This window comes from Hippocampus guttulatus, chromosome 4 (genome assembly GCF_054856545.1).
Source record: "Hippocampus guttulatus isolate MCC_2025c chromosome 4, RoL_Hgut_1.0, whole genome shotgun sequence".
Taxonomy (NCBI): Eukaryota; Metazoa; Chordata; class Actinopteri; order Syngnathiformes; family Syngnathidae; genus Hippocampus; species Hippocampus guttulatus.
The window spans coordinates 5,074,463-5,101,426 of record NC_141264.1 but is presented as its reverse complement, the minus strand read 5'-3'; the positions used below and the strand labels follow the sequence as shown (position 1 = coordinate 5,101,426).

General features: G+C 41.3%; 1 protein-coding gene across 1 annotated transcript; it reads right to left on the bottom strand.

Moving 5' to 3' along the window:
• Positions 1-1,533: 1,533 nt before the first annotated feature.
• chka (choline kinase alpha) lies at positions 1,534-26,215 on the bottom strand. Its single transcript, XM_086108635.1, has 12 exons — positions 25,716-26,215; positions 23,284-23,392; positions 19,921-19,974; positions 15,148-15,261; positions 14,519-14,652; positions 11,533-11,637; positions 11,109-11,167; positions 10,933-11,020; positions 7,941-8,049; positions 7,719-7,825; positions 7,540-7,621; positions 1,534-6,486 (listed from the first exon to the last, which is right to left on the bottom strand). The coding sequence occupies exons 1-12, from the start codon at positions 25,949-25,951 to the stop codon at positions 6,427-6,429; spliced, it is 1,257 nt and encodes a 418-aa protein (XP_085964761.1). The 5' UTR covers positions 25,952-26,215; the 3' UTR covers positions 1,534-6,426.
• Positions 26,216-26,964: the final 749 nt, after the last annotated feature.

The window sequence follows — 26,964 nt, the reverse complement described above, 5'->3', positions numbered from 1 at the left end:
AATTCTGGATTAGTGGGTATGCTGCACGCTAATGCAATAAAAACTGCCAACATAACTGAAGTCAGCCTCAAGTGTAAATGCTTTTCAATCCAGGTTAAAATGTTCTAGCTTTCCCATAACTATGGTTCATGTCTTTTGAAGCATTTCTAATCTAAAATCTTGTTCTTGCGCTGTACGCTCTTTTAGTAATTTTAGCAAAATACTTTCTCTACTTTGCTTTTAAATGTTTTAAATTCTTCTCTTTGTGTGTGGGTTGTTTTTTTCCCCCTTTGTTTTTAAATGTTGTATTTTTTATTATGTGAAGCACACCTTGCGTCTGAAATGAGCAATATGAATCCAGTTGATTTACCTTGCCTTGAAAAGCATAACCAATTCCATCACCGATTTGGATTGTTTTTGTTTGTTTCTTTTTGGCAAGAAAGTATTCGTTTCTCATATTTTGGTCTAAAAGGTGACACGCTCTGTTGGTATCTTTAAGGTGCATGTGTGAGCTAATACCAAACGGAATAAACTATATATTTTTCACTCTAACAGACGCTGCAGATCATTTAGTCAATACCTAAATATACGCCTCTTCCCGAATAGATGCATTCGCCATTGCTTGTGTGCTTAGCGTGAGCTGGCAGGCAAATGGTGTGTTGCCATCGCAGCAGGACAGCGCGTAATTCACTCTAATGCAGCAATCCATAATTGCTTTCATCCTCTGAAACTCTTGCACGGTGGTCAGTTGTAATATTGCCCTGGCTGCATCTGAGCAAATGTAACGCCGCAGATAGGACATAGGGTTGTAAAGACGCAACCTGTCTGGACAAAACGGCCCAGCTGATCATTTCAACTATTTAGCCTCACAGACCTCTTTGTCTGTAACAACATTCCTCTCTGCTGCATTCTTGCCCCCCGTCTGTCTGCATGTCAGCAGATGTTACAGGCCAAATCATCCCTTGCTTTTATGTCAAGAAAGCCCAGAGGGCCAATTATTATTTCTGATCAACTCTGCTCACCTTACAGCAAATTGCCATATTTCTTGTGATAGAGAGAATATACCCACTAACTTTGCTTTCTTTGCTTCAAGACAGTCTCAGAACGGATGGGGCCAGCTAAGTGCTTGCAAGTCAGTCGCCTTCATCCTTCCCCCACTTGTTTTCTGTGGGTTTGCATTCCTTTCAAGTAAAAACGCAGTATTACTCCGCGGTGAAAGGTCAGGGCCAGCAAGGCCTTATATGCTGGCCTAAAAACAGCACCTACATTTGCAACTCGTATGCAGTTCCATTTTTTCTATTCAAACTGTGCTAATTTAATCCCAACAGTTGAATCTCTTGATTAGTTAGCATTTCCCTTGGCTGCACTGCGTCCACTACATGTGGTTGTTCGATTTTTATTTATTTTTTCAGTTCTCCCTTTTTTGCTAGCAAATGCTTTTAGCAGGGAGATGACATTGTTAAATTGTTGTTTGAATGTGAATGTTTGAATTTAGATCAAAGCCAGTCCCACCATCCCTCCAAGACAAAAAGCCAAACCAGATCTTGCCACAGCTGTAGTTTATGCTTTTAATTTTTTTTTGTGCAAAGCAGAAATACAAGTGAAGGGGGTCATTCTTTCTGTGCTGCAGTAGTTCAACCTCAACCCTTTTCAGTTTCGTTAATGATTCATCACCACTAGTCTTGTACTGAATGTCACAACGTGTGTATTACAAGTACAAGTATAATCACAGAGAATCACAATCTTAGTTATTTCACATTGCAAGAAGTGACTATGTTGCTTCCATTCTGTTTCTATTGGCCCAAAGTGAACACGAAATATGCACTTATGCAGTGTTCAGCAATAACGACAACAATCATTTTTCTTTAACATGGAAATGTTTTGCATCAACAATTTACAATTACCAAGCAACTTTGGAAAAAAAGTGCGGCAAAAATATACACAGTCTAAAAAAACAAACAAACAAAAAAAAACCCCAACAATAATAAAAGAGCCATGGACCAGTGATGTTAAAATAAGCACAGTGGTTAAGACTTTTGCCTCAATAGGGATGAACTTTTAAAACTTTTGGGGTGGATGTTTAGGTTTGGACCAAATTAAAAATTTGATGGTGGGAGTTGCCTGGGTAAGGGACTAAAATTTGGTCTCAGTGTGATTTGTTCAAGACATGCAAATAACTAAGATGACTTAGTGTGACTTAATGATGCTCGAGGCTTGTGGCACTGAGTTAGTTTGTTGGTCCTTGGCCAGATCAACAGGAGCTTCAACCAGGCAGGCCCTCTTTATGACAGATCATTTCATTCATTCATTCATTCATCTTCCGAACCGCTTTATCCTCACAAGGGTTGCGGGGGGTTGCTGGAGCCTAACCCAGCTGTCTTCGGGCAGTAGGCAGGGGACACCCCGAATTGGTTGCCAGCCAATCGCAGGGCACACAGAGACGAACAACCATCCACGCTCACACTCAGACCTAGATTGTGATAACTGTTAAACATTTGCCCAAAAAAGGGATCGACCTCTTTATGACTATGAGGATACTGAAGGTCATGTCACACAAACCAAAAGCTAACACACACATTCTATTAAACGTAACTAAAGAATAAAACTTGGCTCATATTTTCACATGTGAAAACCAAAATGATTTTGTTTGGTCGAATGGACAATATTTTGATGCACCCTTAGTCCCATTGCATCTCCAAATTATGGAACACACACGTACGCGCACACACATTTAAAAAGGATAACTGTCAAGTACTTAAAAAATACTGCATGCAAAATAAAACAAGTCAAATGAATCCCAGTTTAATACTGAAGTACATATTTTTACTTTCTCCCCCCCCCCCAGTCCTTTGAGATCAAAAATGCTACACTGGGCATTCAAAGACATTTGTGGATGGTTCAAGCATCAGACAACTGGCGTATACAGTAGTACAGAGTAAATCACATATGTTAAGAGCCATGACTTTTATATCAACACTATGAGGTAATGCCAACGGTACCTTTTACAGGATCACATTTTGGGGGTTTTCAAAATCAAACTAAGTGGCTCAAAAGTCAGACCCTACTGTAGAATGTTACATGGATGCAGCACTAAACACATTTGTTAGACCACCACCCAGTGTTAGCTTATTTCAGGGTTGCCAACTAAACCACTCTGTCAGACTGTCACGATACTTGGCGAGCCAATTGTCGCTAGATTAGCTGCTCACAACTAGTGGGTTTGGAAAAGTGAAGTATGTTCAATATTTAATAAAACATTACATACTTGCATTATATTAATACGTATACCGTATGTTCCGCACTATAAGGCGCACCTAAAAGCATTCAATTTTTCCAAAAGCTGACAGTGCGCCCTATAAATCCAATGCGCTTTACATATGGTGTTGCAGTCTCTTTATATTCCCCAGTGAGTTGTTTCCGTTCGTGTTCCAATGCCATTTAGTGGTGATTATTAGCAGGAACCAATTGGAACCTAAAAGTGTTCTGCCCGACACTAATTGACATGTCCATTCACTGACACACACTCAGACAACTACTTTGTGAGCTCTGCGCAGCCATTATGCAACTAAGCTAATACCAAAAGCATCATTAACTGCTGAAGGAAGGAGACAAGCAAGACTTTTAAGGATATTTAGTCCCTTGTGGGTGTGAGCCCACGAGGTTTGTGTACCTTTTTCTTGAAGCAATTGTCTTCATAACGTTTCATTCATTGTTTTGCAATGCCATTTGTATTTTATGTGTTTCACATTCGTGTTTGTGACCAGTTCTTATTGTTACAGCTGCAGTGGTTGTGAAGGCTCAATTTAAATAAAGCATAGCGCCAGCGAGTGCAGGGGTCGGGAAGCTTTTTGACTAAGAGAGCCATGAAAGCAAAATATTTGGAAATGTATTTCAGTGAGAGCCATATATACTGTATATATATATATATATATAAAGTGAATTCAACAAAATGTCAGTATAATAAGCCGCCGAATGTATACTTTTAAATAATGTTATAATACTCACCATTAACATGAATGGTTTTCCGTTACTCACGATTGCTAAAGATCCAGCAAAACGAGTGGAATTATAGTCAGCTTGCAGCCTGCTCAGTAGCTTGCACGCTTCCCTTCTATTGTCTCCCGCAGCGTATTTTGATGCGAACGTAGCATGGCGCGTGTCAAAGTGCCGCTTTACATTTGACCGTTTCATCAATGGTATTTTGTCATTGCAAATCAGACACACCGCAGAACCTGTTCTCTCCACAAAGACGAATCCTTCGGACCATTCGTCCTGAACTCTACCATACTTGTCATCTTTTTTCCTTTTCGCTATTTTATCCGTCGAAGGATTGGCTTTAAGCTTTGAGCAGGCTTATTCAAAAGGGGGCGTTTACCTGTTTCCCCAGCAACAGCCTACGTAGGGCAGTATCATCCAATTGAAATTGCTCCTGCCGCCAACTGCAGCAACAGAACGTGAGCAGTGAAAAATCGATGGGTTAAACTAGCGGGAATAATTTTGTTTTATCTGCGAGCCAGATACAATCATCAAAAGAGCCACATCTAGCTCGCGAGCCATACGTTGCCGACCCCTGATCTAGTGGATGCAACCGCAACCACAGCAACTATTGTAGCTTGTATTCTATGCGCCTTATGATGCAGTGTGCCCTATATATGAAAACTGTTTTAAAATAGGCCATTCATTGGAGGTGGGCTTTTGGATCCGAAGCGCCTTATCGTGCAGAAAATACGGCACTTGCATTCCTCAACAGTAAATTTGTTTCAGTGGTTGAACGCTACGCTAACAAAATGTCTTGAATTCTCTGAGGAAGTATACCGTCTTGTAGCGCTTCAGCATGATGTCGGATGGTATCAGGTGTTCAAATGCATTTGTAAAGCAATGCAAATCCATGAATCTTTTGAAGTATTGCACAGGTTTCGTCACAAAGCGACATCAAGTCGAAAGCATTTCAACAGTTGACGTAAAATATTAAGTAAAGTGGATGCCCAATGATGAAGAGGATTGAGTAGAATAACCATCCAAGCTGCATTCTCCAAGAGCAGCAGTATGTTTCTTTTGATTTCCTTGACAGCTCTCGTAGGTATTGGCAATTGTGCAAAACAATGAATGTTTTTTTTTCTTCTTTAGCCAATAATATACTGCCTTGGTATAAAAAATAGTTTAATACTGTGCATAATTCATTTTCCATGGAACTGTAAATAATGTAAATCAAAACAATTTGTCTGAATTGTGTTGACATGTAATTTCCCAAATGCCAATGGAGAGTAAGGCAACAAAGACCGCAAAAATGGAATGATGTCGTTCTGTTGAGCCGTCACTACTGGGATCTGTTCTTATCGCACTTATCCAAGTTCACACCACAAGTGTACAAAGATGTGTGCAGAACGAGATCCCAGATACAAGCGGCCGAAATGAGTTTTCTCCGCAGGGTGTCCGGGCTCTCCCTTAGAGATAAGGTGAGAAGCTCGGTCACCCGGGAGGGGCTCAGAGTAGAGCCGATTCTCCTCCACATCGAGAGGAGCCAGATGAGGTGGCTCGGGCATCTAATTAGGATGCCACCTGGACGCCTCCCTGGTGAGGTGTTCCGGGCATGTCCCACTGGCAGGCGACCCCGGGGACGACCCAGGACACGCTGGAGAGACTATGTCACCCAGCTGGCCTGGGAACGCCTCGGGATCCGCCAGGAAGAGCTCGAAGAAGTGGCTGGGGAGAGGGAAGTCTGGGCTTCCCTCCTAAAGCTGCTGCCCCCGCGACCTGACCCCGGATAAGCGGTGGAAAATCGATGGATGGATGGATGGATGGATTAATCTACGACGGTTTCACATTGATGATTTGAATTGAAGCATGTTCAACCCAGAAACTCAAAATTCACATACATGGAAATACAACATGATCCCTTTCACTGGCCTAAAAATCATGGCGACACCTAAAATTGCATGTATACCAACTGTATAATGTCAAGTCCTAATAATCCCACCAGCAAGACGATCCGTTAGTAACAGAGAGTTATTGGTACTTTGAGGTTTATATATAATATTGGATGCTTAAGTAAGCAGAAAACTACCACAAGAAGTTCACTTTTGGCTCTTTCCCTCAGAAGGAGCAATACGTTGACACATTGATGCAATGTTAATGCGTCCAGTCTAGCTTCAACCGAAATCCATTTTTGACCTGCTTCAGTCATGGCATATATTAGTTAGATTCACGGAGCAATGCACAAGCAGAGATAGGCCTGACAAGATTATCTGTCAGCGAGCAGTTGAGACTTTGCGCTGCAGCGGAATTTGGGGTGAAGATGAGCACCCGGACTTGTGATTCAATTTGGCACCACCGGCACCAACAGCAGCCAGCACATACTCTTGTGGCAGAGTGTAAGTAAAGCATGGAATCTGTATCGGCTAGCATGACCTCGCTCAGCTCAAAAGGTGGTCCAATCTTCTTGCTCCGTTAGACGGCCCACATTTTCTTCTGCTGGAAGTAGGCATCAAATCTGTCCAGGGCGTACTCCTACAAAGTAGAACATTTGCAGAAAACACAGATTAGGAGTCGGGGCACATCACCCACTTTGCATTTTTAATAGAAGTATTGTAAAAGTTGGATGATTTCAGTCATCTTAGACCAGTGGTTCTCAACCTCGGTTTGATCAAACCTCAGGCGTTCGTTCGGTCTCTTGACTGTGAGACAGGTGTGCTAACTGTGCTTTGCCAATTTGCATCATGAGGTATTTAATACACTATTTGGAAATAAAATTCATCATGTTGTGCATTCAATACATAAAAAAAACATACTGTACAACCTCAACCAGGAAACAGACCAAAAAATAATTAAAAATATACAAACAAATATACAAAAAATAACAATTGGGAGCAGGGGGGGGGGGTGTTGCATTCACTTAAAGATAGCATTCATACGGATGTATTTTCTCATTTAAAACATGCTCCGAATCACTTTTTAGTGCAAACTTATACCGCATTTACAAGTCCATCAAGAGTACCGGTACTTGTCTTCAGTTTGTGATACAACAAAACAAATGGTTTCTAATATTGTTGCATACAGAGAGTGTCTTGTGATAACAGGTTGTGAAGTGGCACTTTACAAATACAATTTATTGAATGTGTATTTGTCAGAACTGTTTTGTTTTGTTTCCTTTGATTTATGAGCTGGATTTGGGTCTAGCACATGATATTGCAGCTGCTCGCACATGATTTGAAAGCTGACAAATGGGCAGAGGTCTCAAGTGTTGATAGGTGTGTGTGACCCACAAATTCGAGTGCAATGTGTAGAAGTGCAAACACTCAAGACATTTTGACATGGTGGTTGACAATCTGACCTGACCTATGCCGACCAGTTCTTACCAAAACATATGAACTGCTCCAACTCTGCAGGTCATTCGTGCTTACTGTTTAGTTTTCGTATTCACGTTGATTTGCCTTTCTTAACCCTTTCATGCACCCTGTAAGCTGATAACATGATAAGCTGACCACTGTAGTAGCCGCTGTTCTCGAAAGAGTTAACATTTAACCGAATAATAGTGTCAAAGTAGGTAATTGCATCACTCACCAGATATCCGAACTTGATGGTCGATAGACGGGCCTGGATGATGGACCACAAGCCCCAAAAGAAGTGGGATGCAAGGGAGAATCTGTTTTCCAAAGCAAAGCACACCGACACTTGTCTCCGATGTTGCTTGTCTTTGCCATCAATTGTCTTACAGTGTCAAATGTGGTCATTTTACTGACCTGTTGACCTCTGTGTAAAGCTCCTCCTTCATTTTCATTTGGTCCTCTTGACTTAAGCAGTCGAATCCTTCAGGGGACGCACGCAGGTAATTTTCAATGAAGTGGAGCTGCTCAGAGACGACACAAGGTTGCTGAGGTCAGTATTTGACGCGGAAAGCACCAATGTGTTCAAGGCAACCCCCCCCCCCCAAAAAAAAGTTCATTACACTGTAGCCCACACACCTGCTGAGCCTTGCAAGGGTAAGCTTGCGCTTTCACTTTGAAGAAGGGAAACTCGTCACAGTTGTAGTCATACATCCACTCACAGAAATGGTTGCCAATATCAAATCCCCTGCAACAAATGAAAAAATAGGTTTCTGATGATTTATGTTCCCACAAAATGACCGAATATATGACCGATGGTAATAAATCTTCATATACGACGGAGACAGCGGACCTGACATTATTTTGGTTTTCATTTGGCTTTATCCAGCAATAATCTCTTGTAGCAAGGGCTCAATGACGTGTTGTGATTCCAAAAGATAATAATGTTACTGAACCCAACATCCGTGCTTTAATAACAGTGCCGCATCCAACTCAGTGTGTTTTCATGCACTTTTGTCCACTTGAGAGCATGAGATCTTGTTTTTCAAGTAGGTTCACTTCTTTGTTGTGAGGCTCCCTGCACTGAAGCCCTGCATGTGGCTTGTAGCTCTTCACAGCAACAGAAACCCAGCAGGCCAATTCCAGAAAAGGTTGAACCAAACAACCACAAACTGAAATAAAGAACTGCCATCTAAAAATGGATAATGCCTGCTTTAGAAATTTTAAAAGATACCAATGTTGAGATTGTCACTTTTCTCTCACTGTTACTAACATAGTGCAAAGCAAAGATCGCTCCTGTACGCACCAGGAAATGTTCCATTTGCACATTTATTTCAATCCCAATGCCTATTAGATGAAGCCTTGAGAACATCGCCTCCACTACGCAACTACGGCAGACATGTTTCTCGTTCACTTGACACAATTCAGTTCCCAGAAGTGGGTTACATTTAAACTGTGTTTAAAGCCCACTTTCTTGATATACCAAATCCTAACAAATGTTTTTTAACATTATTTGTTTGAATTGTTGGAATTCAAATGCAATCTATTCATCGGTCGATTGCTTTTGATGGGCCATGTTGACGCAGCCACGACATGGCCTTCTGCTTCAAAGTAGGTCACGTCATGGTGGACAGACAGTATACGCATTACAGTGATCCCTCGCTATTTCACGGTTCGTTTATCGCAGCTTCAGTGCATCGTGGATTTTTTCAAACATATTCATAATTTTTTTTTTAAGTCACATAGATTTTTTTTCAGTTCGCAAAAGGTCCGCGAGAAGCAGCAAAAGTCAGCAAAACAACAGCGAGTCACATAGAGCAACATATACAGTACTACATGTATATGTTTACTGTATTTTGTTTTTCATAAACTAACCTAACTTATACATCCTCTTGTTTCTTGTTTTATGTTGAGAGAGAAGAAATTACATACAGCACATTTGACAATAAAGTCGTATCCAATCCAATATTTAAGTCTATTAGTATACAGCATTAAGTCATGTTAATTACTTCAAAATGTACTTCTACATGCATGTATACCATTAAATTTGGCCTTATAAATATTATGTACATGTACCTATATGGAGGGGGGGGTCGCTACTTAGCGGATTTTCGTTTATCGCGGGTGGTTTGTTCCCCATTAACCGCAATAAATGAGGGATTACTGTATATAATTTTTTAAATATATATATATATATAGAGAGAGAGAGGGAGAGCGATTTATAGATATAGAGTTAGTTGTACTGTGTCTATTTTGAGGGCTGTTTTCCCACGGAAATTCAAGAGCAGTGTTCACAGGTTGTGTGTGTGTGTAGTATGCCATTTGTGTCCAGTAAGTTACATGGCCACAGCATATGGGGAGCCTTAAAGGGGCTGTGCAAGGGTGGGGTGGGGAGGTAGAGCTTGGGGACCGGACAAAAGGACTGTGGGAGAAAAATGAAAGCTTTGTCTGCTCTTCACTGTGAGTCAAGACCAGTGTCAGCTACAGTGTTGCTGTGCTATGCAGCGCATTCGGTTTCCCATTAAAAGCCGTAAACTGTATGATGAACATGCTCTCAAGGACTTGACTGCCGCCGTTTTAAACACAGGACGGCAAACATAACATGCCATCATTGCGTTAGGTCCGGATACCGTTACTCTATGCATCCACATTGTTTGCTCTCACTGGCCTGCCAAATCTGGTTACATAACAAGTGCAGAGAGTATTTCCACATTGCAAACCGCGAGGTGGCCATGAATTATGACTGCTGGGAGGATGTATTGATTCCATCCAGGCTATGTGCCAAGTGGTGTTCTTTTCCCTTTCCTTTGCCCCATAAATCTAGATTTGTGCTGAGTATCTCGGTTTTGTACGGGTTTTAAGCGTTCTGATTCTCTGCCAGCATGCGCACGTTCTCGGAGATGCACAGCAAGTTCTTTATCGGAGGGGATAATTAAAAGAGGATGAGGGATGTTGGCTGACAAATTCTGCAGTGTCTGTTGGTCAGTCTGCAGACACTATTTGTATCAGACTCAAGGGATTTATGATGAAACTTCCATAAATGTTCAGGTTTTCAAACTGGATTTGGAAAGATGTTGACTATTGTTTTAAAAGAACAGATAGAGGCAGTTATTTTCGGAATTCGAGAGACTCCTAACTCTATAGGACATAAGCATGTGTGTGTGTGTGTGTGTCGTTATACACTTTTCATGATCTCAAAATTCAACAGGAGGAAAAAGCGATTTCTCTCACCCTTTCAGGGACAGCGGTTACTAGAGTGGACAGCTATTCAATGTTATTTTCTCTTATATGAATGAATCTTAATGTCACAGTTGTGCATCAACATCAACAAAGGATCCCTATGTGTGTTGCCATCCCCTGCCATTGTTTTTTTTTTCATGCCGAAAAGACTTATATTAACACTTGAGGAAAAAATCTTGATGTAAGTTATCATTATTTGTGCATGAAAGGGTAAAGATGATTAGTGACACAAAAGCGGTGTTGCTGTGCAGGATCCAACAATGACCGTACGTAGACCATAAAAAGAAAATAAACTTTGAGGAAGAGAACAAAGGACAATAAAATGGTTGGTGTAATTTGCAACTGCGCACTTGAATGGCTTGTCAATCCGGTGAGGAGTGTGCAAGCATACCTGTAGTTATAGCTGCTGTACTCAAAGTCAATGAGCATCAGCGTCTGTTTGTCCGACTGATGATGGTCTTTTAGTAGTAAGATGTTTCCTAAAGCAACAAATGCTGTTTGTCACCTTTAGTGTCGATTTTACAGTGCTTATATTGCAAAAATGTGAATATATCTGCATGATTTTACCTTCTTGACAATCGTTGTGGCAAAACACCACTGGAGAGTGGGTGGATTCCAGCAGAGACCTGAACATAGATCGACAACAGGCAGGTCAGCAGTGCACTTCACAAAACTTGCGTTATGAGGTTCACTTGATAATGATTTTTTTTTTTGTTGTTGACTGGCAACAAACGTAATCAGTGTTGTAAAGGTCATCTGTGTAGAGGAAACTATGACACCAAGCACGGGCGTCATCAAGTTAATCACCCATGAATGAACATAATCGGCTTTAATACCGGTGCTCCGTTGGCATTCAGTTTCGCATTCTCACCACAACAATGTTCTTGATGTCACTTTCAATTTTGTTGGTAGTTAGCAAAATCTACCGAATGGAAAACACCTTCACATACCCACATTTTTGATGATGACTATTAGAATAAGAACAACATACTTGAGCCAATCCATCTCCTGCTGTAGGTTGTAGCTGAGCAAGCGGTTGAAATGGCGCAAGTGAGACTCCCGGGTGAAGTTCAGCCTCATGACTTGGTTTAAGTACCTGATGACGAATGTAGACAAACACAAAGACGTATTCACTCCTCGTGTCAATTATGCAGTCAGCGCAATGCTAAAAGAGGCACCAGGAATCCCTCTATACTTGCAGGTCGATACACTGAAAGTGGATGTCACATGCAGTAAAGTAAAAAAGGCAAAGGAACATATTTTGAGCTTTAGATTATTAATATGCAGGTCGGTGGCAACAGAGAGGTGACATGGTAACAAGAAACCCTTTATGAAGATAGTGCTGCGATGGCGAGTGTCTGCTATTGGCGTTGGCATGGCAAACAGCATTCTCACTTCATAATACATTCACAGTATAAATGCAGACTTGTCACTGAATCCGAATGATGTATTCTCATTTATTTTGTCTCAATGACAAATTTAGGAGTGAACTGTTTTTTTTTTGTTCCCTTACAAATACACCTGGAATATTTAGCGAATATTTAGTCACAACAAATAAAATTGCAATCTATGCATCTTTTAGTTGTAAGATTAAGATCGTTTGCAGCGTGTGACCTAAAAGGAAACAGCAATCCTGCCACAGCATACGAGTAATATGAGTACTACACTTACTACCTTGATGTCATGTCATAAAGCCCCGCTTTGAAACTTTCCATGAAGAAAAGTGGAACAGGACGATGGACTTTGTCATGACATATTGGCAATAATCCTGGAGTGTAATCTTTGTAAACAGCTAGCAGACAAACTTTGGCTCGGTTCAAACGGAACTACGGGTGATATCGATGGAAGTTATCGAATTTTAGATGTGTTATCTTTGAAAGTGGGGAATGAGGACTTTACAGTGATTTAAACGTGGAGCAGTCTTTGTTGACTCATTGTATAAACTGGCCTGACACATAAAGAGGAAGAAGGACGTGTTGTTGGAGTTTTTATCTTTGTTTTTGTTTTTTTTTTGGGCCAGCCAAATTGCTAAGTAACATTACGGCATGTAGGAAAACTACTGGATATGCAGTAGGTTAAAGGCATAGCCTTTGTCTCAAAAAGATAGCTAGAAAATAAACATTCACTTTTGTTAAAGCAGTCATGTGATATCAAATCCTATAATATTAACTTCTGGATAAATTCACCTGGAAAATCTGCACTGTGTTGACTGCCAAGGCCATTTCATGCCGACCTAAAATCACTCTGGGGGTGAACTACAAACGTCACGACTTTGAAATTGAAGTGCGGGAAAGCGGAGCATATGTGGAGAAAAACTAAACTCCCAAGTTCTTTTGTAATTTGAACAAAGAGTTAGCGAAAACTAAACAACACTTTTCTGAAATCATGACGAAGAACCTCAACAATACGCAAACTCAACTGGGGTCGACAAACTCATAAATCCCCCAAACCAAATAGCAACAGAACTCTTCTCAACAGATAAATGCAAATAATTTGCATGCTACTTTAGTGAAAGATCATGCAGTACTTCAAATCACCCAGGAATAACTCAGTGACTATGACAGAATTTGATATGGTGGATGAAAAAACTATCACAGATTTGGTTCAGAAGTTGAAACCATCAACGAGCTGTCTTGAGCCAATTCCATCTGACTTTTTCAAAATTATTGTGAAATGTGTGCAAACCGAGTTACAGCAAATAATCAACTGCTCACTTCAGGCAGGCGAGCTTCCTAAAAACCAAAAAAACCTAAAAAAAAAAAATGTAGCCGCCGTCAAGGTGAACGTAAAAGAGAACGCTGGATGTCTCGTTAGTAAATTATAGACAGAAAGTGCTTTTTAGTGGACTTTTTGATAAATTCCAAACATGTTTCCGACATGCAGGGAATGTGTCGAAAATTGCTGAGTTACTTTGTAACCATTGGAAGTTTTGAATCTGATTGAATAGCCATAACATGTGGGGCCCCTCAAAGGTCAGTCCTTGGACCCATTTGTTTAGTCTGTAGATGTTACCGCTGGGTCAGTTGCATCAGAGTGCCAATGTTGGATATCATGGTTATGCAGATGACCCACTGCTATATTTATCAATGTCCCCAAATGACAGCAGTTCAAGTAACGAATTGTGTCACTGTGTCTAGAGCAAAAAATAGCTGGATGAACCAAAGTCTGAAAATTCTGGTCTGTAATTTCTCTTTTTTTTCCCTTTACTTTACTTTTACATATTTTTAATGTTTTCTGTTTGTGTGTTTTGACATTGTCAATATATGGTCTTTTTGTATTTATTTTTTCTCTGCTTTGCCTCTCATTGCCTCTTACAGTGTGTTTAGCAAAAGTGTGTAGGCGTTGTTTCCTTGCTTGTGTGAGTTCCCTTGTGTATGAAATGGGCTATGTAATAAAAGTTGCCTTGCCTATTATATTGGAACAAGTAATAAAAAAATTAATACATTCAAGAGTGTCGGCGCTCACGTTAGGCACATTAAAGTCTCAAGTATCCTATTCATGTTCCTGTCAGTTTTGTAACCTGCTAGCTAACCCACTCACTCCATAATGTTCATGATCAATTTAAAATTACATATTCAAAGAAAAAAAACATTCTAATCAATATTTAAGTACTCGGTTGTTGTAGTGAAACACAATAAACACAAGGAAGTACAAAGTGAAAGGACAATGCTCAATTCAAAGCGAGGCAGTGCTGCAAAGTGGTCAATGGGTCAAACGAATAGGCGCTCAATTACAAGGAGTGAGTGGGTCAGGGCATTTTTGCTCTTATCTAATTTCATGTCAAAGAAAACTACTGGATTTTGAATTAAAGTAGGATTTAAGAAGAAGAAAATGACAGATATAGCTACATTTAAGTACTTCACAGAAAGAATTCGGCCAGTCCGTGTTACAGCATACACACAATTGCAAAGTATAAATGACACCACCTCTACCTCAATTTGGCCCAGGAAATCCTCGGAGTTAATTTAGTGACTTACTTGTCCATGGTTCCAAACAACCATTTGGGCTCCTTGTTGAAAGGCATTCTCATTCCATGAAACTTGGCCATTTTCTCAGCAACCTCTGCCGAAATGCTCGGGTCGCTCAGTTCGCACGTTTCCAGCTTACGGCTCTGTCGATACATAATGTGCTTTATTTAAAGGCATGATGTTATAGTCTCTTTAATATGCAACGACTGGCGACAGAATTACAATCAAATCATAAACAAGCATAGTCTCTCTTAAATGAGCTAGCCAAAATCTAGACATAGCTCTCCGTTTGATGAGGTTCAGTTCGACAACGCTGAAGCTGCAACTACTACTCCAACAAAACCAAAATAATAAACCTATTAGTAATGTACATTTCTCTGACAGTGTCAATATATACTCAGAATATTTGAATCAGTTCTGGGGTTTAAGTGTACATAGAGTTGTGATCACTCAGTGTTTTTCAATTGCTATTTTTTCCATACGATCACATCAAATAAAATCCAAATTGGTTTTTTTTTAACCACTTAACAACGACAAATATTGCATGAATCATATAGATGCTCAAGAGTCGAGTACTAATAAGCATGGTTCCCCTCCATTAACATGAACATACATGCTGTCAGTAAATGGTGACTTACCGGCACATACTGCTCCAGACGTCCCTGAGGAAAAATCCCGTAGAGTTTCGGTCCCAATTCTCTCTCTGCCAGGATTGCAAACATCACACTCTCCAAGACCATGGCCTCTGCCCCCTAAGATAGACATGCAACAACCATAAGTAACAGCTGCAGACGTCTGATACTGCCCTAACGAACAACCCAAACAATGTGTGCTGTAAAAATGATGCATGAGGAAAACAAAAACAGGACTTTCAGAAAACTTGAAAGGGGGGAGAAGACACGATAGATTCCCTGGCGTAAAAATGATGCCAAAACAAATGGTGGTGTGCCACTCGCGGTGGCAGCCTCCGATGGGACAAGCTGAAAGCCACAACTCATTGTTCCAACATTTGCGTTAATCAACCAAGTTTGAATAATTCTCACAAGTACAAATGAATGCCCTACAGTTCTCATCTCAATAGCTTTAGTCATCTGATGTGCACGTACCATATTTTCCGCACTATAAGGCGCACCGAAAAGTCTTCCATTTTCTTAAAAGCTCACAGCGCGCCTTACAATCCGGTGCGCCTTGTGTACGATCATTACGGTAATATGTCGACCCCAAAATGGCTCCTTGCTGGAGACATGCTTACAGTGTTATAACTTGCTGTTGGTTCAGTGAACTGTGTCGCTGCTTTATTAAATACGTTTTTGTTGCAGCTCCGAAAAAAGGAGAGCTGTGGTGTTGTTTTTTTAAAACGCACACTTTATTAATGGTTTTCACAGTCTCAACAAATACAGGTACGTCTTTGTCCGTCTCCGTGCCTTCTCTTCTTCCGTTCGACTGGAGAGGCGTTGATGACCGCCTCGGAAAAACGTAAATTAACGATTACTTCAATGAAACTATGAAAATTGAAAATAATGCATCAAAACAGAAAATCAAACGAGGAAATCACAAAATAAATTCTGTAGGGGGGCTATAGAATTTATTTTGTGATTTCCTCACTTGATTTTCTGTTTTGATGCGTTATTTTCAATTTTCGTAGTTTCATTGAAGTAATCGTTATTTTACGCTTTTCCGAGGTGGTCATCAACGCCTCTCGAGTCGAACGGAAGGAGCGTAGTTCCATCTCCTGGATGCATTGTAGATTGCGTTTTATAATCCAGTGCGTCCAATATATGAAAAAAAAATTAAAAAATAGCCCATTCATTGAAGGTGCGCCTCATAATCCAGTGTGCCTTTTAGTGCGGAAAATACGGTACTTTATACTCCATTATCTTCAAGAGTTTAACTTCTTTTATCTCATGCAATTAAAGATAGCAATGCCATTTTGAGTTTCCTGAATAAGGTGACGTTATTTTGTTTGTACAACTATCTCTGCAGGGGTCTAGCAAAACAATGTGATGTCTTTATCATAACACCAACTGATCAAGGACTGTTCAAGAAAATACTTCAAAGAAATGTTTTCTTTGTTTTCAATATGCATGTATGAGCGATAAATCTATGTCTGATACAGGCTGAAGGAAAGAAACAAGATGGTGGGGAAAGATGGTGGCTCGAGTCAAAGACAAATCGGCTGTTGTTGCTGGTTAGTTGGGTTCGCCTGTCAGAGCTGCGAGGCAAACACAGCCGATGGATTCAAACTTCCAAGAGGCCTTGGCCCACCGACAGCACCGATCACTGTTGAAGCTCCTGAAGCCAAGTAGACAGCCTCGTCTTTCTTCCTTTATCTTGCTAATACAGTACACACACACACACACACACACACACACACACACACACACACACACACACACACACACACACACACACACACACACACACACACACACACACACACACACACACAATGAACTTTGCCAGAGAGCCAATCTTGGTTTTGCCTCATCAAATTCACAGCTTCGTTTCACATTTGCCGTGCAGCTGTCAAAAGTATTCGCAATCGCAAAATCTTCGCTGTGTTGATGTTTTGAAAGTCTTAAACTGTTGGACTGTGTTTTTAAATGTAAGCGACATATGCTGAGTTGATTTTTTCTCCTGCTCAAACCATCCTCCCATTGCGGAGAATGGTTGGAGTCAATCGGTTTTTCCCCCCTCCTCATCCCGACTGTTTCCTTTCACATCTAAGATATCGGTGGCGCTTAATAGCGACGCGCCAGGCTTCTCTTTCTGTCTCCCCCATGTTGGTTATTGCTGTGCCGATTTTCACAACTGGTTGTAACTGGGAAGTCAATTCCTTATGTGTTTATTGCATACTTGGCCAATAAATCCTGATTCTGATTTCACTACAGTGACTTGCTGCAATGTCTTTTGAGCTTCAGTTGTTAATCTTACCAAATCGACATGGCATATGGAACAAAAAAAAAAACACATTTTCACTGGAAAGCATAACAATGCCAGTGTAGGAATTAGTGCTGCATAAAACGCTGCTACTTCGACTTTAGTGAATAACCTTGAGATAAATGGCTGCCGTGGCAGAACGTTAGTTCTTTGGCCATCAGCCAGGGAATGCCGGACAGTCCAGCAGGAAGACGTCTTGCCTTAGAGGAAACGGCTCTGCTTTGCGAGCCCTTCAACGTCACGTCAAATCTTTTTGCACTGCATCACGAGGACAATCACTGAGAGATACTGACATCTCTATTTTCTGTAAGATACAGTTCTCTCAAAGAGCATTGGAAATATCAGGACTCACATACACTTTCAGGAATTCATTTCAAGTAAAGAACAAAATGATGGCAGACTGTTGAAGCAGTCACTTAAAATTCGGCATTGCTTTCAAAAGAAACATGTCCTTAAGCGACCTATATTTTGAGACAGGTCAAGCAACTCGATGTCCACTCAACAACTGATCCTCAAATGCCGAAACCAATGAAAATCCAACTAAACTGGTTCAAGCCCATACATACCGTTTATTTCAGGATATTCACCAGAGCAACATGAACAGTCACATAATTTAGACACCATGAATAGCAAGTCAGCCTGCTCAGAAGTGGAACATTGTCATCCTTGCCAGTGCGGAGTAAGCGCCCCATTCTTACGTAATCCCCTCACGCAGGGCTGATCACGTGTGGTTTTAAATCTCCAGCGTACATTATCTAATATGTCATCATCATCTCACCACGCGCATACTGTAATTATATCACCCAACTGTGAAACTCAGGATACAAATATTCAGAACGCGCTTTGCTCTTTCGAAGCTCTCTAATGTTGCACACGAAGCAGTTGGCCCGCTTGAGTCTGCAACCATCCAAGTCCAGTGTTTAGTTTCCTCGCTCTGAATTGAATGGGGGTGATGCCAAATAACGTCTTTTTTTCTCACCAATTCTCTGAGAACAACACTGAGAACTACAGCGGTCTTAAAACATGTCACAATTTGGTTGTCAAATGGGAGAGCATTTTATCATTCCCACAACAATTGGCACCTTCCTGATACCCTTTCCGACACTGGAAGTTGATGAAATCTTAGTCTGAAAGCTGACGTACGCTCCGGGATCAGAGCTACTGCCATATAACAGTGCCCCGATGTTACGTGGCTAGCCTTGGAGTGTTTCAGCAGGTGCACTCTGAGCTATGTGACATCTGCTCCAGCAACCACATTGCTTATCTCATGCTTGTGTCAATAAGCCAGTCGAGGCAACGATGATAACTACATTTGACCTGAAACGGGAACATGATCTGAGGTACGACTTGAGAACCTCAAAGTCACTGAACGATACGAGAGGGCCTACTAAAATTTAACCTCTTGAGTTGATGTTACGTAATACTAGCCGTGGTCTACGTCGAAGGACGACATAAAGAGGTAACAGATACCGCGCTGTGCTGCAGAGCAACCTGGTATCACCTCAAAGGGATTTATGCGGTGTCATTCCGTCTAAGCCAAATAGGATTAACCTGCGCCAGACAAGACTGCAGATGTCCAAGGTTACATTATCTCCCTAACAGGCGGATAGCTGCAGCTCAGTCATTTTGAGACTTTGCTATGGAGAGGAAAGGGCTGCGGCCCTAAATCTTCACACTGGACCAAAACAAGGTCAAAGATAAGAGTCGCTGAAGAGATGTTAGCTTTCTTCAAACTGTTTCAGGCGTCCTTGAACAAGGCACTGAAAATGCTACACAAATGAGCTACCCGCATGCTCTCTTGATGAAGTTACACTGCGCACGTGTTTGGATTGATTCGGTTTGGGGTGCATGCAGCGCAGTGTGTTCAACTAATTTGGGTCAATGAAAAAAAATCACAAAGAAAACGGCGCTGTCACCACTCGAGCCTACAATCGAATGACTTCATTGCGATCACATGATGGAGGGGGTTGTATTTCACCCTCGCAATGTGAGAGGTCTGTGTGACTAAGAGGTCATTGTGAGGCCTCAAGCTGCTATCTAAAACTGAGCCCATTCTTGTGGTTTCCGAAGGAAAAATAACGCTTGATGAGTCATCAACTGCCGATTGTTTTAAACAGCAATTCCTGAAACGTATGACAAACGATTCCCGGACAAATATTTTATTCATTCATCTATTTCACGCCCTGGGAGCTGGAGTTTTATTTCCAGTCCGTGATTGGCACATTCACGCCGCAGAAATGTTCGAAAGGGGAAAGGTGTTCAATTCAAACTTTTAATTGCAATCACCCAAAGGCTTACAAAGATGTGGTCATCTCTTTGACTTCCCAAAACAAGAAAATAACCGCCACACCCCAACAAGAGAACTGAGAATTTTGAGGGAAAAGTGTTTTCGGACACACTGGAAGGTGAGTGTTGAATGGGTTGTCATTAGGAACATGCTAGAGACATTGGCACCATCGTCTGTTACTTACTTGAAAAGGATTCTCTTTGTTTGACTGTTGGGATTCCCCTTTATTACAGGACATCTATCAACAAAAGAAAAAGGAAGAACTATCCATGAATACATGAGAATCCATCCATGAGCATCCAAAGCGAGCCATGCGCATGGCGCAGACAATACAGTACGAGTTCAACCACACGCACGCACGCACGCACGCACACGCACGCACACACACACACACACACACACACACACACACACACACACACACACACACACACACACACACACACGCTCCATGACGTTTGCTTTCATGCATAATGCAAGAGACAGAAGAAGACGGGAGGTCCTATCAAGTTGTGTTTTCTGACCAAACCTTGTTGAAAGTATTTACTAAAGCTGGGCGAAAGATGCCAACACCTATCTTATCAATTTACTCAGGGTGCAATATTCCACTCACATATTTTCATCGCTGAGAAACGCCGTCTCCAGGCTAAGTAAGCTTTGTTTAATCATCAGGAGCTGTGCACTGCGGCGATGAAATTAAACTTCCTTAATCGTGTTAGCTTTTTGGATCAAACATCAGTCATTCCTAAGATGAGACACTCTTTTACAGAAGATGGCTACCCGTTACCTGGGTGAAGGACACTGTGTCTCTGCTCTCAGACATCTCGAGCAATAAAAGCCAAGTTTAGATTGGACCCATTAGCACGGACGGCCATAGCCAGGCAGTTATTAACTAGTGCGGGTCTCATGTAACCTGAAACTATTAGGCGCAGCCACAACAAATGGCTTCATGAGAGAACGTCTTTCACTTAAAATACTCTGTCGACTGCATTTTTCTTTGCAGTTGTTTTGGCAGCACTTCAAACACATTTCCGAACAACACAAGTACTCGAATGTAGGGACAGGAAAAAGTGCTACCATTTGAAAATCTCGATTATTGCACATAGAATATTGGGCAAAATGTGCTTTGCTGAGGCAGCGGCCTTTTTTAAGAGCAGAGAGAAAGACAGAGAAAGAAAGAGACAGAGAGAGAAGTCCAGTTGAAATGGAGCTTTGTGTGAGTGACAATTTGCACATCAACAATGAGAAAACCCCAACGAGAGGCTATTTCCCTGCATTCCTCCACTGGGGAGAATGCAGGGAATTAGCCCTGAAGTGCAAGTATCCTTGACTTAAGCCTTTGAGTTGTATACAGTACCTCGCCCATATTGCACTTGTATGCGTGCTCTTACATTTTTTGACCAAAGTCCAACTGTGATCTCTGATTCTTCGATTGATTCATTCCGAATAATGAATTATACATTGCTTTAATATGGTCCCACCACTCTGAAATATCACTGTCATCGTAGTCATTTTCTCGATGTTTTGTGGGCTCTACCATCTTGCATACATGGATGGTCACTTCAATTGTCACTGCTCATAATTTCAAATGTGCAAAAATGATCAAGGGTTGTTGACTTGACATATTTTTTTTAGTTCAAAGAAAAACGTGTTGCCGTGCTTTCAGATTGTGTATCTGGGATATTTTTGTTTATTTTTACAAACTTGAAATAATACCATTGTCGTCGTCATTATAATTGTCGCATTAGCTTTTGATCTCCACTCGAGAGTACTTGCATGTGTGTTGAAATCATTGTACTCGGTTGCCGGAAACCTGACAATGGGATATCATACATGTTGATGTGATGGAGAAAATGGTTTGGTTGCGTTTTCAGTGTAGTGTTGGGTGCGTCGGCCCTATGACAGCTGCGGTGATGAACTGCAGACAAACCAGTAACGTCATCTTGAGATAAAAAACGTTTTGAGTTGGCAGTCCAGTAAGTGTGTAGGCTGCGAAGAAACCATGAACTAATAGCTTCCAAGCAGCGAGTCGAGTAATAACAGGCCCAATGGCACTCAGGCGGATGACTTCTTGTGCGCCTTCACTCACTTATTGAGTGGAGAATATTGACGCTATTGGACCTCTGCCGCTCGACTGCCATGCTACAACTGTGAGGAGCTACGACCCAGCGTGGAGGTGGACGACGTGCATTCAACCAAGAATGCATCTCAGAGGAGATATGGAAGTGAAGTGAGTCCGAGCACTAAATGGGACAGGAAAATTGAACTAAATCTGATGCACAAGGTATGCGTGTTACTCGCCAATGGTCGAAGGATCGTCTGTGAGGAAACTGCAGTTGTTTGTTTACATTCAAATTCAGCTTGCAGCAAACGTTAGTTACGTCACGCATGCTATGATTGTGAAACTATAGTTGCAGTGTCCTGACCATCTATCAACACTGCACTCTCTTATTGGTTGTTGGAGACTTCAATCTAATCTCTCTGTCTCTCTCATCTGTCTAATAAGAAAGAATACAATTGTACACCTCCGGTATGCTAAATGCAAATGTCAAGGGAGCGCAGTTGTGTACTTTACTTCTTTAGTTATTTACCGTGATATCTTTACAATCCTTAGTATCGTCATTTATGTTTTATGCAGCTGCAGTTGTTGTCGAAGTAGCCTACAGATAACGCTGTGTTGAGTTGTTTTCCCAGCTGGGCAACTGCAATCGTGCCCTAAGCCCCCCTAACTTGAATCATTTTTTTTTCTTCAAAAGTTGTCCCAGGTGACTGCATGAGTACAATCACTTGGGTGTTTAAAAGAGAAAAGAAATAGATAGAAGAAGGGTTTATCACTTTGTTCTCTTACCACACTTTAACGTATTCATGTTGGCAGTCAGGGTTGTGCTATACATGAATGTGTCATATGACTTCGTATTAGTCTGAGATTTCAGAGATCTCATACTGTACCGTGTTTTTTGGTGGGTTCAACAGGGAACAAGAGTGCCCAAGGCACGCTCCTTTGGGAAGCCTACGGCAAAGAACACATGCATGTACGGCCATGGGGGTACATCACGATGTACGGCAATGGCTAACACGTGCGTAAACACACGGACGCAACAGGAGTGAAGGCATCACTGCGCATGCATGCTGACACATTCATTGGCCTACTATGACCTTCAGAAAAAAAAACACACACGCGCACGCACTCAACCACACTGCCCTTCCACCTCTCCTGTCTGTGTCCCATCCCCTTGCGAGAGTGATCACCTTTTCTTTGTTTCTTGTCTAGCGAAAGCAACAACATAGTGCTCGGGCAACAAGAGTAGTATCTCTCCTAAAGGCAGACAAGCCAGCCTTCATGCCAATTTGGTGATCAAACTGTGCATTACTTCACATTTCTGCCGACTGCTCGTTTTGAAACAAGCCGTCAGAAAAGATTCCACAGTGTGTGCAGGCTCGTAATGCAAGAATTGCGGACTTATGAACTGCTCATCACATTTTTGTATGTAGGGAAAAGACAGCCGTGAGCTGTGAGAGAAATTAAAATAATAGAGAAGACTCCCACCTGCAGGATGGCCCCATAAAGGCGCAGCAGAATACTCCTTGGCTCATCCCCAACAGTGTTCACACTGTCTGGGAGGCTGCACAGGAAGAGCTTGTTACTCAGCCCACCCCTGGAAGACACATAAATAAGTCACTATGATAAATAAATAGGCTAGAATGAACCACCAGATCCAGCAGTCTCTTTCGTTCTTTCTAATTTGACTAAGTAAAATTGTGATTACATTGCAGTGGTTGTGTAATATACGCTTCTGTCTTTCACAGAGACAGTGTGAGTTCAATTCTCGGCCAGTGCCCCAATCCCAAGTCGCTTGCCCCAAGACTGGATAAATGGGTTATTTTTTCATCCGGTGTAAAAATTGCACCAGAGTCACGAGTGACTCATTTTAGTGCGCCCAGACAGGACAAGCCAAAAACAAAATAAAGAGTTTGATATCATTGATGATGATGAATTTGGAACACTGTTTGCTGTCAGACTCCCGGTTTCCATTCCTTTGTGTGGGGCGAATGTCGCAAAACAAATTGGCATCCACCTATGAAGCAGTTTCAAGTGAACCCCGATTATTACTGACTGGCAACAATGGTCTCTTAATCCCGAAGAACCTGACCATTAATATATTCAAACTAATTTCAGTTTTTACTACAATTGGACAGCTTCAATCATGATTTATTTTTGGTCAGTTTAAATTTGTCATGCATTGCTAACTTTTCAGTTCAATTAAGAGGAAGTATAATTGTCTTTCAATCTTAATGATTGGTCCACATGATTCAAGCACCATTATCATTTACAGCGCAAATTATTGTTGCTTTGAAACAAATCCATTCGGCTTGACAAATTAGTCAGTAGCTACAGAATTAGCAAAGGACTGACGGGTAGAGCAAACATAGATCCATCCATCCATTATCCGAAGACATGTTCAGATTGAATTTATCTAGAGTGCAGGTGTCAAACTCAAGGCCTTGGGGCCAAATCCAGCCCACTACATCAGTTTAAGAGTCCCACTAAGGCAAATAAAGTGTGTCTTCAGCATGTTTCTTGATAAAAGGATTTGTTCTTTTAATTTTGGCAGAAAATATGGATTTAAAATGCTATGTCTTTTCACCTTCTCTTCGCCTTACTTCACCCTGGGCTGTCTCCAACCAAAGACATGCCCTTCATTAACGAGTTGGGTGCGTTCATAAACAAGACCATAGCCGTTTCTCAATTCATGTTCTTGTCCATTCTTTCGTCCTTGTGACCTAGTGAAAGGTCATCAGTCTTGACTCAAGTCCTGTTCCAATTGAAAGGTCGCATTCACCAAGAATGCACAAAATACACCAATGTTGTTCTTATCTGTTCGCATAAAGCAAGGATTGATCAGTTGGAGACTTCTGAGTCCCAAGATGCATTTCATGCTGCTACAGGTATTCAAATGGCTGAGGAGAGGACTCATAATTGTTTCAAATCTTTTTTTCCCCCAGCGTTATCATATTACGGCAATACCTCTCAAAATCACAAGTACAGAACCGTTCTAATTACAAAGATACTACAATCTTGGGAAGTACGTTCTTAGGAAGGCTGTACTTGCTGAGTTCTCAAGACTGTACTTAGTGTTCTTGATATTGACAAAAAGCTCATTTTAGCCACAGCTGCGACATTGCTAGCATGACTTATTCAGGTTGGTTGGAGTGTTGCAAAACACTGAATGTTGCCGGTTTGATAGGCTATTCTTGCCAAGGTCTTGAGTGTTTTAAAATAATTGAAATATAGTTACAGGCACAAGATAGGACCAGAGAGAGATGGTTTTTCAAACAATCATTTTAAATTCTACTGTCACGTCATTTTTGTGAAAAATCCCAAATTTTACCCTTTGACGTTTTTACAAGCAGTTTCCCCACCAAATCACTCTTCAAGTTAAATGAACATTCGTTATACTATTCTGCCACGGAATCCGAGATTTCTGATTTCACATAGATTTTTTTTGTTTAGGAAAATACACACTAACAATGAAATGTAGGGGCAATATTGTGGCAGTAATATGTTGCGATTACGATAACCATAAGTAACCATCGCTGTAATAGGTGATGAATTCAAATATCAAATAGCTCGAGTACTCCCGAAATTGTAGAAATAAATGAAAAGTATAAAAATAAATGACAAATAAAAGCATAAAAGTAAATGACCAAATAAACCACCCGATTTTCGAAAAAAAGTGTGAATTCGGGAATGACTGTGGCTATCAAAGTAATAAAGACTCTTTGAGGGTAACTGCAAATGTGGCCCATGAATTCGTTGAACAACATAACTGTTTTAAGTACGTTTACAGTCAACGTGAAAGCACTGTAATTTAAAAGCAGAAAATTCGCTACCCCTGGGGCCAGTGTGCCCAGTTTCAACGATGTGCCTTTGCTTTGAATAACATTTATCATCGCCGACACAAAAAGAACGTGACCTACCTTATAACGGTGATCTCGAAGTCGTCCTCCGCCAGGATTTTCCAGGACCCATTGAGGAACTCCTTGCACCAGAGGTAAGCATTTAACCGTGTGTCCTGGTCGGGAGTCTCCGAGCGGACCAGGTCCTTGCAATCCTCTTGAGCACCAGGCTGAACCTGCAAGGCGTTCTCGGTTACCAGTAAACCCAGCGATAGAGAGGGGGAAGAGGAAACCCCGTTGATAAATTTGGTCTTCATTTTAGCTTTTTAAACAGAAAAGCCACAAATTAAAAAAAGAATCTACGACGAATTATATCCCTAAATTAGGCGTTCACCGGTTTTGTTTCTCAAAATACTAAGATTCGTTGACTCGCTGTAGAATTTATTTTCAAGCAGTAGGTTTTCACGTCTCCTTCAATTTTAACGTGGGAAATTGCGACCGATTTGACGTTCAAGCTTCGTAAAGGGAAAGTCGCCGGACGTAGAGAGATCCTGCTTGGGAATGGGTGAGATGTCGCGGTGTTGCGGATTTACAGCGAAGATGGAAGGACGCGGAGGGCGTGGTCACATGACTCACATACGCCAATTTAATTTCTTCTCCTGGTTGGTCGACCCAGACACAGCCCAGCGGACGATCATTGTGGGCTGGACCAAAACAAACGAGATGGCCGTGGTCAACTTCAAACATGCATCACGTAACACACGCAACACTCCCGTCGACATGACGACGTTGTATCAGTGAAGTGAACACGTTGGTTAACCACAGGTAGAAATCAAGACCGTTAAAGTCATCCCACATTACACACACAAACCTATGTATCTATATGTACTACACTGTACATGTTAGGTTCGTATAAAAATTCTGTTAAGGTTGGCTGATCAACCTCAAGGTAATGCATTGCGCAAATGTCCCGCAAATATACCTAACAAATAAACGAACAAATAACGTAACGCATGATTGAATCTACATTATTCTTGTCTGCCAAGAATGTGGCTAGATTACTAGAGTATATGAGTATTAATTTTGCAGTGCGCTGTCGTCGGTCTTTTCAAACGTGATTGAAATCTACATGTGTAACTCAGGACAGTTATAGCGGGGAATGAATGAATGAGCCTTTATTGCATGAGCTCAGTTTGTAAATATTTTTTATTATACTCACAACGGCCAGAAATATTAATTGGCAGTTGACCCTGTGCTGAGGTAGAAGGCCTAAACAGTCTTTTTGTACATTGGAACTTTAGTATGATTCTTGTTTTAAATATATGCCTAC